Here is a 14,085-nt window from a genome sequence, read left to right on the forward strand (position 1 = left end):
GAAGATTTATTTATTTATTTATTTATTTATTTATTTATTGTTTTATTTATTTATTTATTGTGGAAAGGGAGAGTTTGGAGGGGTTAACTCAGGGCCTGGGCACTGTTCTTGAACTTTCTCAAGACTAGTGCTCTACTACTTGAACCACAGCACCACTGCGGGCTTTTTCTGTGTTTGTGGTACCAAGGAATTGAACCCAGGGCTTTGTGTATGCTAGGCAAGCACTCTAACACTAGGTCAAACTCCCAGCCCCTGGCTTAGAAGTTTTTAATCTCCAATTAGATAGCAAAAAACTGGGAAGAGGAGTGTGGCCCAAGTGGTAGAGCTCCAGCCTTGGGGGGGGGGGGGAGGAAAGCCAAGTGAGAGCTGGATGCCCTGAAATCAAGCCCCAGTACTGGTACCAAAAAAAAAAAAAAAAGTGTTTGGGAATGAGAAGCCCCGGGTTCTAATCCCGATCTTACTGTGTGATTTTTTTTAACCCGTCTGATGCTCTGTTGCAGAGGACTAATAAGATCACATGGGGCGCAGCGTGTTCTGATTATAAACAAGGCCATTTAACCTCAGACATCCTGTGATCCTACTGCCTGCTCAGACCAGAGTTGGGGTGGGTAGAGGGGAGGAACATGGTTGTATCCATAACGATCCCCTCCTCCTATCCTTCTCTCCCCTGCTCAGCTGCCACCCGGTAACCGGAGCCTGTACCTGCCAGCCAGGCTGGTCTGGCCACCACTGCAATGAATCCTGCCCTGCTGGCACCTTCGGAGATGGCTGCCAGCTGCCTTGCATCTGTCAGAATGGCGCCAGCTGCCACAGCATCACTGGAAGCTGCTCTTGTGCCCCCGGCTTCATGGTAAGGTGGGCAGCGGCTTCCTACGTGCTCTGAGCACTGTGATGGTAACTAGAGGAGGGGGGGGGTCTCCCCATTGTGCCCCTATACTGAAACACTGGCTGTCTTCTTGTGCCCTGCTCTGCCCTGCCCAAATCCTGATATACAGAACGAGTTGACCTCATAATAACCACGGTGCACGCGGCACTTTTGAGGTCCGCTTTCTTCTGCACATATTTCTTGGGGGGATAGAAGAAAGCAGAATGCAAATTTTAAGCCTCTGGAGCTTCTCATGTGTAATGGTTGTGTACTGGGCACTGGTGGGTGGGTGACGCCTGTCATTCTAGATACCCGGGAGGCTGAGATGTGAGGATTACGGTTTAAAGCCACCCAGGCTGGAATGCCTGCGGGACTCTTATCTCCAGTGAACCCCCCAAAAATCCAGAAGTAGAGATGTGGCTCAAGTGGTAGAGCGCTAGCCTGGAGTAAAAAAGCCAAGACCTGGCTGGGAATATGGCTTAGTGGTAGAGTGCTTGCTTAGCATGCATGAAGCCCTGGATTTGATTCCTCAGTACCACATAAACAGGAAAAGCCAAAAGTGGTGCTGTGGTTCAAGTGGTAGAATGCTAGCCCTGAGCAAATAAGCTCAGGGCTAATGCCCAGGCCCTGAGTTCAAATCCCAGTATTGGCACACACATCCACCCAACTTAAAAGGCTTTGTAACACAAAAGGAGCTGATGAATCTGCAGTTTACTCAGCCATTCCCTCATTGCTAGGTAGAGTGTTGTTTCTGTGTGTCCACTCAGTGCTACAATGGAGTATCTGTGTGCAGGTACCACCCCACCCTCCTCACTGCTGAATTGTTTCCTTGGGGTGATTCACAGGTCAATGGGCACAACACAGTCACATCTGATGGATGTCACAACCATTTTGCTTACTTTGTTTTTTAAAATTTTTGCTAATGACCTAGATAGAAAATGGCTCCTGGAGGTTGCTCTAATTTGCTTTTCTCTGATTACTACATTCCCTCCCCCCGCCACCTGTTTGTTTACTACTTGTTATGATTTCCTCGTAAATTATGCTAGTTTTCGTGAGGTGTGATTCTGAGGAACTTGACCCTGGGAGGGTAAATCCTGTTGAGAAATGGGGTTCTCACTGGGACTCCAAGCACCTCTACAGTCAGGATTCTCCTCCTCCTTCTCCAGGACTCTGTTTGCTCTTTGCTGTGCTGTGGGAAGTGGTTTGTGTGGTTGAAAGTAGGTCGTGTCTGGAGCTAGATCTAAGATCCATCCTGGCTGACTTGCTCACCCCGTGTGGCCCGAGACCAGTGGGAAAACCTCACCGAGGGTCCCGTGTATTTGAGCTTCTGTGAAATGGAACTTTTCCAGGCTGGGCACTGGTGGCTCAGGCCTGTCGTCCTAGCTACTCAGTAGGCTGAGATTTAAGGATCAAAGTTCAAAGTCAGCCTGGGTGGGAAACTCCATGAAATTCCTCACTCCAGTTGACCACTAAATAGCTAGAAGTGGAGTTGTGGTTCCAGTGATAGAGTACTATCCTTGAGGGGGGAAAAAAAAGCCAAGCAAAAGTGCAAAGCCAGGCTGGGAATGTGGCTTAGTGGTAGAGTGCTTGCCTAGCATGCATGAAGCTAACCTTGAGCCAAAGAAGCTCAGAGACAGTGAGACAGTGCCCAGGCCCTAAGCTCAAGCCCCAGGACTGGGGAAAAAAAAAATAGTGCAAAGTTCCAAATTCAAGCTCCAGTACTGTGGCAGAATTTTTTTTTAAGTATTTAAAAAATTGAGCAAGCTGGTGGCTCACACCTGTAATTTCAGATTTCAGGAGGCTGAAATCTAAGGATCACAGTTCAAAGCCAGCCAGGACAGGAAAGTCTGTGAGACTCTTTACCTCTAGTGAACCACCAGAAAACTGAAAGTGGAGCTGTGAGTCAAAGTGGCAGAGTGCTATCCTTGAGCAATAAGAGCTCAGGGACAGTGCCCAGGCTCTGAGATCAAGCTTCCCAACGGATGCCACCCCCGCCCCCCCCCCCCCCCCCCGAAAAAAAATGAGCTGGGAGAAATGAGCAGAAGCTTGTAACTAGGAGACATTGTTTCAGCACCATGGACAAGGCTCTGCCGAGCCATATAGCTGAGAGCCCTAACTTACTTGCCTGCTCAAGCACCACTCCTTTGTGGTGGGGGTGTTTGGGAAGGACAGCTTAGGGAATCTTGCAGCTACAGCTGATTGTTTTCTAGTCTGGAGGCCTGACCCCAGCCTCCCATCTGCCATGTAAATAACTTCCTGTCCTTGAACTTTGGAGGCAGGGGTGGTGGAGCCTTCCCTGGGGTTCAGGACTAAGATAGACTGTAAGGCACACTGCCCCGTTGAGACCCCAGTTCCCATTCATTTTCACTCACTCAGAGCCTCAGTTTATCTGGAAAGGATTTTCCTGAGCCATGGGCAGGAAGCTGCTGGAGGTGATTACAGAATGGACAATGAACCTCTCAATCAAGCCGTGGCTCCTGCCCTCCTGGCCCCTCCCCTCCCCCACCGCTTCTGAATGACAGAGACTTCCTGCGATTAGCCAGCTCTGAGACACAAGCTAGGCAACCAATCAGAGGCTCCCCACAGAGTCCCCCACCCGTCACCCCCAGTCAGAAATAATTAGCAATGCCTTGTCTGTTAGATGGTTTGTAAATTGATCTCTTTGCTCATTTACTGAAAGGTTTTACGATAGGGAATTAGTGAAGGGCTAATTAAAAGAACTGCTTTCTGAGCAGTTTTGGAGACTTCATCCTCGGCTTTGTCACCTTGAACCTGATGCCTCACCAAGCTGGGTTTCACGGTCCTCATCAGTGAGATAGGTGGTCTATTAGTCTTACGTGCTGATGAATGTGAGTAGCCAGTGTGGTAGGATGGGAAGCTGCGTCCTCACCTGTCTTCTTGTCCCCCTCACGTGCTTTCCCTCCCCATCAAGGGCTGTTGAGGGAGCATGTTGAGGAAGCTTTATAAAAAAGCAGGCTCTGGACAGGCAGTGTAGCTCACAGCTGTAATCCTAGCTACTCAGGAGCCTGAGATATGCGAATTGTGATTCAAAGTCAACCTGGGCAGGAAAGTCTGTTTTGAGACTCCTTACCTCAGATTAACCACCAGAAAGCCTGCGTGGCACTGAGGGTCAAGTGGTAGAGTGCTAACCTTTAGTAAAAGAACTCAGAGACAGGGCCGGGAGTTTGGCCTAGTGGTAGAGTGCTTGCCTAGCATGCACGAAGACCCGGGTTCGATTCCTTGGTACCACATACTCAGAAAAAGCCGGAAGTGGTGCTGAGGCTGAAGTGGTAGAGCTCTAGCCTTGAGAAAAATCCAAGGACAGTGCTCAGGCCCTGAGCTCAAGCCCAGGACTGGCAAAAAAAAAAAAAAAACCTCAGGGACGGTGCCCAGGCCCAGAACTAGAGTTTGTGATTCCAGTGGTAGAGCACTAGCTTTGAGTTGAAAAAAAGCCAACTGAAAGTTCTAGGTTCTGAATTCAAGCCCCAAGCACAAAATTAATTAAATCTATAAAAACATTGGCCAATTAAATTCATTAGTACCTGCAAAGCACAAGAATGCCTTGTATGTTAGTAATCTTCCAGTAAGTGCTAGCTATTGTATTGCAACCATCTTTTGTGTGTGTGTTTTTGTTTGCCAGTCCTGAGACTTGAACTCATGGCCTGGACACTACCCCTGAGCTAACACTCTATCACTTGAGCATTTTCCGTTTACGTGGTACTGAGGAATCGAACCCAGGGCTTCATGCATGCTAGCAAGCCCTCTACCACTAAGCCACATTCCCAGCCCCTGTTGTACTCATCTTTAACTATGGGTGCCGCTGCTCTTGTTACTTGCCCTCTGGGGTGTCCTGCTTGAAGAGGCTGGGGAGAGGGGGCCTGGTCTTATTGAGGTCCCAAGTAGAAGCGGGGTGAGAGCAGGAAGCGCAGGGAGCAGTAGCTTCCTCTGAGGTGGGAACTGCAAGGTTACTGGGGCTTCTGGATTGCCTTGCAAGAGGGGCAGGGGCGGAAGTCTTAATTTCTCAATGCCCCATAATCCTCTGCTGACCAGTGTTCCCCATCTTAATTAAGGCCTCACCTGGATGCTAGCCTGCTGGGAGCCTCTTGAACTGCTCCGGGACTAATTGCTGCCCTTGTGGTATCTGTCTGCCGAGATAGTTCATGGCCTTCTCAGCCTCCTCCGAGCATGGAGCCCGGCGGCTGGGAGATACAGGGGCCCGGGCCATTCTTCAATGCAGATGTTCCCTTCCAGCTCCGGCTGTAATGGGAACAGGAGTTCAGGAGGTGGGGGGAGGGCCCAGTGTCCTCTCCTGGGGGAGTTACAGAGGTCATATTTCTCCTCCGAATGACAGCATTTCTATTACCTTAAAGGGCTCATCTATTTATGCGGCCATTTTTTTTGAAGGCCTGTCTGCCATTATTGAACCCTGCTTGCTGGTGAGGGGGGGGAGTAAGCATTCCATCACCCAAATGAATGAACTCCTTTCCGCATTTTTTTCTCTCTCTGTCCTTTCACAGCTCCTGTCTGTCCATGGGTCGTGTGCAACCCAAACCTGAGCTAGGGGGGGTGGGGTAGGAAAAGGAGGATCTGTGGCGCAGTAATTGAATTTCCAGTGTCCTTTAACATTTCCCCTCCTGCCAGCCTGCCGTGGTGGGCAGTGTGTGTGTCTGCTTCTCGGGTGGCTTTTGAACTGGAATCACAGAGAGAAAGCTAGGCCCAGCCAGGAGAGGAGGCAGACAGGAAATGAGAGGCCGGTGATGGGATGAAATATGTGGGCACTTCCCGTTCTCATCATTTCGTGTCTTCATCAAACTGAGGTCTTGACACTATTAGCCCAAAGAGCAGACAACCAGTTTCTCATCTCCTGCCCCTAGCCCATCACCACATGCTAATTTCCTAATTATGATTAGAAAAAGGGTTCCTAGGTGAGGAAGTAACGCTCTGGCTGCCATGTCCTGTGAGCAGAAAACAGAGCAAAATATACACGCGCATCCGCATAGCCACATGTGTACACAGACACACACACGCACACACACACTGGGTTTTTGTTGGTGCCGTTATTGTTGTTTTAGTGATTATAAAGGTCATGTACAAAGAGGATACAGTTATGTAAGTCAGGTAAAGAGTGAATTTCTTTTTGGACAGTGTTATCCTGTCCCTCGCTCTCTCCCAATTTTTCTCTCCCTACCAGCCCCCACAGCAGGGAGGCGTGTAGAGGAAGAAGCTAGTTTTGCAGAGGGTGGGGAGGAGATATGGTCACAGTGGATGTGGCTGTGACCTCCGAGCCTAGGGGGAACCACCAGGTGTGCCAGTTACCTGGGTTACAGATGCCAGGCAGGGACTTCTATGGAGAGCTATGGGCACAGAGGGAAAGCAAAGAGAAGAGGTCATTTTCTCCAGTTACACCTAATACTTAGGGGTCTCAAATCTCAAGAATTTTTTTTCTTTGCTTCCTCAGGTCCTGGGGCTTGAACTCAGGGCCTGGACACTGTCCTTGGGCTTTCTCAAGGCTAGCACTCTACCACTTGAGCCACAGCACTACTTTCGGCTTTTCTGTGTATGTGGAACTGAGGAATAGAACCCAGGACTTCATGCATTGTAGGCGAGTACTCTACCACTAAGCTACGCTCCCAGCCCCATTTGCCTTTTTTTTTTTTTTTCTCATCTGTTTTACTTTTTTCTTTTCTTTTTTTGTCAGTCATGGGGCTTGAATTCAGGGCCTGGACAGTGTCCCTAAACTACTTTGCTCAAGACTAGTGCTCTATTACCTGATCCCAGTGACACTTCTCATTTTCTGTTAGTTGATTGTAGATTAGAGTCTCATGGATCTTTCCTGCCTGGGCTGGCTTTGAACTAGGATCCTCAGATCTCAGCTTCCTGCGTAGCTAGGAGCCACAGGCCCTCCCAGGAACAGCCCAGTATGCCAGCCTGTTTGTACCCCAAAGCTAAGAGAGATTCAGTAAATGCCATCTGATTTCTAGGGCATAGCGTCTGGTCTGGGTAGGTAGATTAAAGGTCTGTCATTCTGCTAGGTACTGGTGGCTCACATCTGTAATCCTAGCTACTCAGGAGGCTGAGATCTGAGGATCATGTTCAAAGCCAGCCTGAGCAGGACAGTTTGAGAGACTCTTATCTCTAATCACTTTGATCTGTGGTTCAAAGTGGTAGAGCTCTAGGCCTGAGCAGAAAAATCCCAGGCCCAGGCTCTGACTTGAAGCCCCAGGACCAACAAAAAGGTGAAATAAAATAAAAATAAAAATGTAAAAATCTGTCATTCCAGGAAGTATTAGTTAACTATTAACCTTAGGCTTAATCTTAGTTAACCCTAGGCTGGGATGAAATTTTATCCCAGACTTTTCTTCCCATCATTAATCCTTAATGGGTTGGAACTGTGACTCAAGTGGTAGAGCATCAGCCTTGAGTATAAAGCTAAGGTACCAGAATCCAGGTCCTGAGTTCAAGTACTAGTTCTGACACTAAAAAACAAAAAGATCAAGACCACCAGATATTCTACTGTGTTTATCAGAAAACGGATGCTGTAAACAAATCTACAATGAGTGACAGCTCTAGAGTTGTATAGTACCCACCCTGTGGAATATACAGTCATCTGATTTTCAGATCACTTTTGGACAGATTATGAGAGTGTGTTACAGATATTTTCAGTTTTAACACCTCTCTCTCTCTCTCTCTCTCTCTCTCTCTCTCTCTCTCTCTCTCTCTCTCTCATCATCTGTCTCTCTCTCCATTCCTGGGGTTTGAACTCAGGGCCTAGGTACTGTCCATCAGCTTCTTCTGCTCAAGGCTAGCATTCTACCAGTTGCATGTGTATGTGGTACTGAGGAATTGAACCCAGGGCTTCATGCATGCTAAGCAAGCACTCTACCACTAAGCTACATTCCCAGCCCATTTCCCTCTTTCTCTCATATGGGTTCCAGGTGCAAGGCCTGAGCCCCACAGGAGACAGGATGGGGGATCAATGTGACAATGGTCTCCATATTTCCCTCTCTCTCATCCCCCTGGTTCTTTGCTCCTCATGCCTCATTTAGACTTCCCTTTCCCCAGCCTCACAATTGCCATCCACAGCTGCCACACTAATGAGGTCCAGCGAGGCTTGGTGAGCACTGGCGAGGCCCCCATGGCTGCTGGTGGGCCACGCTTGTTTTTCCTTTGCTGTTTAGGTTGCTCATTTCTTTCTCAGGAAAGAATCCATCAGCAAGGCTCCATACCCGCAGTCCTGCAGTCTGGCCCTCAGAGTCTAGAGTGGCAGAGAAGGGAACACGGGGGAAGCTCACCACACACGTGTGCTTCTAGCACTAAAGTGACACTGGACCCCAAATGTGGCGCCCTCTGGTGGCCACAACATTCCAGGCGTCACAAGGAAGAGAGATGATGGAAGCCACCAGACAAAGCTGTCCCTAGACCATTTCTAAGTAAGGAAGTACCTTCACCCAGCTGGCTATTAGTAAATCTGAGCTCTGTTCTCAGCTGGTATCTTCTGAACCAGCACAGTGTCCGAGCCATACTAGTGCACCGAGTTCCCTGATGTCTGAATTCATCCAATATGTGTAGACGGAGCATAGGGTCCAGGCAAGGCACTGCACTGGGGGTTAAATCCACTCATTCTAGGATCAACCTCATAGAACCCAGAGCTAGCAAGAGTGCTGTGCTTTCAAAGTAATTCTTTTCCAAGAGTTGAAAGTGCCACACAGGGGCATGGGAAGCCAGGGGGAATTGATGAACACGGGCACTAAAGAGGCCTTGGTCTGTCCTGATGGTCAGCAAGTCCCAGGGTTCTGGCAGTGCTTGGCCTGTTGTCCATACTCAGCACAGGCTTGTGGGATGGAAGAATGACCAGATGAATGGATGGATGATGGGTGGGTAGGTGGATAGAGATGGATAGATGGGTAGATGTGAGGATGGAGGGAGGGAAGGATTGGTGGATGGATGAATGGATGGATAAATGTGGATGGATAGTTGTGTAGACGAGTGGATTGAGAGAGGGAGGGAGGTTGAGGCTTTAGAAAGGATGGATGGATGGATATGTGGATGGATGGATGGATGGATGGATAGATAGATAACTGGATGGATGGATGGATGGATGGTGGATGAGTACACAATAGATGGATGGATGTGTGGGCCAGTGGACAGATGATAGATGGATGGATAGATGGGTGGGTGGGTGGATAGGGTGGGTGGATAGCTGTGGATGGATAGATGGGTAGGAACACAGATGGATGGGTTGATAGATATAGATGGAGGGTGGGTGGATAGATGTGGATGGATAGATGGGTAGACAGATAGATGGGTGGGTGGATGGATATATGAGTGGGTTGATGGATGGATGGGTGAGTGAAGCATGTACCCAGGCTCAGGACAGCTTCCTTTTCTGACCTATCCTGCCTCCTCCTTGCTGCTTGTGGATCCTCACATCCTTGCTGCTGATCTCTGCTGAGCTGACAGGTTGCTGCCTTAGCTGGGACCTAGAGAACCAGATCAAATCTATTCATACTGCCTCCTACTGGCAGAGCAAAGCACAGCAGACTTAAGGGAGCCCAACTTCCAGTGGGGCGTGGTGGCTGACGCCTGTAAATCCTAGCTACTCTGGAAGCTGAGATCTGAGGACCCCAGTTCAAACCCAGCCTGGGCACTAAAGACTGTGAGACTCTTATCTCCGATTAACCACTAGAAAACCAGAAGTGTTGCTGTGGTTCAAGGGATAGGGCAGTAGCCTTGAGCTGAAGAGCTCAGGGACAACACCCAGGCCCAGAGTTTAAGTCCTATGACCAACCAAAAAATAACCCAAAAAACTTCCAGGGGCTGGGAATGTGGCTTAGTGGTAGAGTGCCAGTCTAGCATGCACAAAGCCCTGGGTTTGATTCCGTAGTACCACATACATAAAAAAAAAAGCAGGAAGTGGCACTGGCTTACATGGTACAGTGCTAGCCTTGAGCTAAAGAAGCTCAGGGACAGTGCCCAGGCTCTGAGTTCAAGCCCCCGGACTAGCACACACACAAAAAGTAAATTTCCAAAATAGCTTACTTTCGTGTGAAGAAGGGTCAAATGTTTCTCTTCCTCCTCTCCCTCTTCCCCTTCCTCCCATTCCTCCCCTTCCTCTCCTTCCTCTTCCTCCTCCCACTCAAAAAAATCTGTCATTAACCTCTTGCCCAATGTAAGGGGCCCAGTGATCAACAGAAGCCCAGCTGTTGATTAATTTTCGCAAACAGGAGCAAACTACAAAGCAGCATATTGCAGAGGAGAAAATTCAATAAACAACATTTGAAACAAATTTAATAGAACATATAACTCATTACCCACCGGGCACTGCCTCACTGTGCAAGGAGGGAGGAAGGTGGAAGACTGAGGAGAGATTTGCATCTCTTTACAAAGACTAGCTCCAAGGGTTCCTTTCTGCCAGTAGCTCCTTCAAATCAAGTTCAGGGTGTTAATAGCCAATGCTGCATCTATAATTAACAGGCCTTTGAAAGGGAGGAAGAGTTCACAGCCGTCTCTTATTCACAGAATGAAGACACAGAACAAGACTGGTAGGTGCAAACCCTTCCCCCACTTCCCAGCAGGCCTCCACTCCTGGGATTTGTGGTGTTGAGCTGGGGAGATGAGATGGGGTGGATGTAGAAACATTCAGACCAGCTGGGTTCTGGTGACCCCCTAGATTCTTAAGGGGCTGAGATCGGAGGATCAAAGCCAGCCTAGGCAGGAGAGTCCATGAGACTTCTGTTGTTGTTGGGCAGGGGGAGCCTTGAACGTGGTGCCTGGGTGCTGTCCCTGATTTTTTTCCACTCAAAGCTAGCACTCTGCCACTTGGTGCCACAGCGCCACTTCCTTTTTTTCTGGTGATTAATTGGAGATAAGAATCTTACAGACTAGGCCGGGAGTTTGGCCTAGTGGTTAAAGTGCTTGCCTAGCATGCATGAAGACTCAGGTTCGATTCCTCGGTACCACATACATAGAAAAAAGCCATAAGTGGTGCTGAGGCTCAAGTGGTAGAGCTCTAGCCTTGAGAAAGTCCAAGGACAGTGCTCAGGCCCTGAGCTCAAGCCCAGGACTGGCAAAAAAAAAAAAAAAAGAATCTTACAGACTGGGCTGGTTTTGAACCATGATCCTCAGATCTCAGTCTCCCGAGTAGCTAGGATTACAGGTGTGAGTGGCTGGTGCCTGGCTTGAATGTCCCCTTTCTCCTCTGTAAGCAGCATGTAGTTTTAGTTTGATGGTCTCTCCAGTAGATGCAGCATGGAGGCAGCAGCACAGGTCCCCTGGCAGGGCTGGCAGGACTGGGAATTCTCTCAGAGCCCAGTTGGCAGACCCATGGCTGGGCCCATGAGACATCAGGGGTGAGGAAATAAATTCCTTCTGTCTTCAGCAAACCCAAGAGGAATGAATTGTGCCTACTTCATGCCCGGGCTGAGACCGTCTGAGCAGGAACATAGTCTCATGACTACAATCCTTGAGAAATGAGAGTCCTCTGGGCAGCAGAGGAGCTGACAAACTACAGACAGGGCTGGCCGGGGAAGGAAATGGGGAAATAGGGAAAGCCTGTGTGCTTATAGCCTGTCCTCCTGGTCCTGCCTGTCTGTGGTCCAGGCACACAGGAGCAATTTAGTGTGTGTGTCATGGAGTTGTTGGTAAGAATTAAATAAGATTAGGAGGGTCGGGAGTTTGGCCTCCTGGTAGAGTGCTTGCCTAGCGTGCATGAAGAACTGGGTTCCATTTCTAAGTACTGCGTACATAGAAAAAGCCAAAAGTGGTGCTGTGGTTCAAGTGGTAGAGCTCTGGCCTTGAGAAAGTCCAAGGACAGTGCTGTGGCCTTGAGTTCAAGCCTCGGGACTGGGAAAAAAGAAAAAGAAAATGGAAAGATTAGGAGGCAAAGAGTTAAATTCTATGTTGCTCTGACCTAATACAGATTCCTGGGGTCAGTTCCCTGAGTACTTTTTTTTTTTTTGCAAGGGGGGGGGTCAGTCCTGGGACTTGAACTCGGGACCTGGGCCTTGTCCCTGAGCTCTTCAGCTCAAAGCTACTGCCCAACCCCTTGAGCCACAGCCCCACTGCCCCTTTTCTAGTGCTTAATTGGAGATGAGTCTCATGGACTTTCGTGCCCGGGCTGGCTTTGTATGGCCATCCTCAGATCTCAGCCTCCTGAGGAGCTAGGATTATAGGCGTGAGCCACCGCACTTGGCCCCTGAGTACTTTTGGGAAAGGATACTGTGTTAGCTTTCCACTGCTGCTGTGACAAATTACCAAAGATTTAATGGTTTAAGCCAGTATATGTTGGACCTGAACTCAGGGCTTGGGCATCATCCCTGAGCTTTTTTTTTTTTTAATGTAAGGCTGGCTCTTGAGCCACACCTCCACTTCTAGTTTTGTTTTTTTTTTTTTGATAAATTGGAGATAAGGAGGAGTCTCACGTCTCACGGACTTTAGTGCCGGGCTGGCATGGAACTGTGATCCTTAGATCTCAGCCTCCTGAACAGCTAAGGATTATAGGTGTGAACCACTGGTACCTAACTTAGATTGTTTATTCTCCCCCCCCCCCGTTCCCCCACCCCCCGCTTAGTCCTGGGACTTGAACTCACAGCCTAGAAGCTGTTCCTGAGATTCATGTTCAAGGCTAGCGCTCTACCACTTGGTCACAGGGCCACTTGCAGCCTTTTCTGAGTAGTTTATTGGCGATAAATGTCTCCCAGACTTTTTCTGCCCTGGCTGGTTTTGAACCAGAATCCCCAGATCTCAGCATCCCAAGTAGCTAGGATTACAGGTGTGAGACACCTGCACCTGGCTGGCGGTCTACTTTTCAGAACTCTTGTGATTGCCTTGAGCCCACCTGGGAAATACATCCCAGTTACTCTCCAACACGTCCTCACATTTATGAGTCCCTTGTGCCGTGTAAGGGAACATCATGACAGGTCTGGGAAGAAGACATGAGGGCATCCTTTCTGCTTGCTGTAGCACCCAGAAGGGGCCACCCCTGATCCCCAAATCCATGCTTTCTCTTCCTAGGGAGAGGTATGTGCGGTGCCCTGTGCAGCCGGAACCTACGGCCCCAACTGCTCATCCGTCTGCAGCTGTAACAACGGTGGCATCTGCTCCCCGGTTGATGGCTCCTGCACTTGCAAGGAAGGTAAAGTGCCGGGTCCAGGCTCCGCCCCCAGGCCCAAGTGATTGGTCCACTGCAGATCTCAAGCAAGGTAAAAATAGGCGTGATCCCAGACAAAGAGCAGGAAGGCCTGCTGCCTCGCTTCTGTCCTGTCCCTGGTGCTTGGGCCAGGTCCACTTGGGTAAGTCGGCCTGTCGCCGGGAGCCAAGTAGTCTGCAGGGTCAGCCCCGGTGTGACAGAAGGGGAGGGGCGGGAAGTACCTGGGGGCGAGTGGCCCCCTCAGAGAAGGGGAAGCAGCCGGGTCACCAGCCAGCTGAGCCCCAGGGAGAGGACGACTCACCTCGTTCCTGTACCCCAGGTGCCTGCAGCTGAACAGAGTCCTCACAGGGAGCCCTGGGGAGGTGACAATGTCCCCTTTCTGTCCCTCCAGGGTGGCAAGGCCTGGATTGTTCCCTGCCATGTCCCAGTGGAACATGGGGCATAAACTGCAACGAGACGTGTTCCTGTGCCCATGGGGCATCGTGTAGCCCCACCGATGGTTCCTGTGCCTGCACTGCAGGCTGGCTGGGGGATACCTGCGAACTGCCCTGCCCCGTGAGTTCCCTCACCCCTTCCCCCCTGGGGTGATTTCTGGAAATTTCTGCAGTTTGCTTCGGGTCACAGCGACTCCTCACCTCTGTGTGGGTTTTTGTTTTCCTCAACCTTCCCATCTGTAAAATGGCAAGCCTTGGGCACACATGGCAACCACGCACTGGCTCTCCCTGCTGCTCAGATGCAGCCCCGGATCATTCTCAGAAAGGCACGGGACAGTCACCAAGCCAGCAGAGAGGACATGCCTTGACAGGCAAATGTCCAAGCCATGTCCAGGCAATGTCTGTTTCAAAAGTCCATACTTGCCCTATCTGGTTTGGGGAACACCATCCAGCAAAATCCACCCTGACTGGCTCACTGGGGTCTCTCCCTATTAGATTAGATGCCCCGAAATGGAGTGCGGATGGGCTTCTGTGTCCTGGGTTCAAATCCTGACTTTGCACATCCTGTTACTTTATGAGCAGATGACTAATTATGGTTACCGTTTTCTCTCCTGGGAGCAAAGAATAAGTCACGGCCC

At 49.7% G+C, this 14,085-nt stretch overlaps 1 protein-coding gene across 7 annotated transcripts in view; it reads left to right on the forward strand.

The window, feature by feature from the left end:
- Window positions 1-14,085, forward strand: part of Megf11 (multiple EGF like domains 11) — a 239,223-nt gene that overhangs the window by 193,269 nt on the left and 31,869 nt on the right. For all 7 annotated transcript variants that reach the window (XM_090358153.1, XM_090358156.1, XM_090358154.1 and 4 more), the window contains exons 10-12: window positions 676-850; window positions 12,878-12,998; window positions 13,405-13,568. In XM_090358153.1, the coding sequence (XP_090214279.1) occupies window positions 676-850; window positions 12,878-12,998; window positions 13,405-13,568 (460 nt within the window). The remainder of the gene's footprint in view (window positions 1-675; window positions 851-12,877; window positions 12,999-13,404; window positions 13,569-14,085) is intronic.

The sequence above is a fragment of the Megascapheus bottae genome, chromosome 25, assembly GCF_031878675.1.
Source record: "Megascapheus bottae isolate mThoBot1 chromosome 25, mThoBot2.hap1, whole genome shotgun sequence".
Taxonomy (NCBI): domain Eukaryota; kingdom Metazoa; phylum Chordata; class Mammalia; order Rodentia; family Geomyidae; genus Megascapheus; species Megascapheus bottae.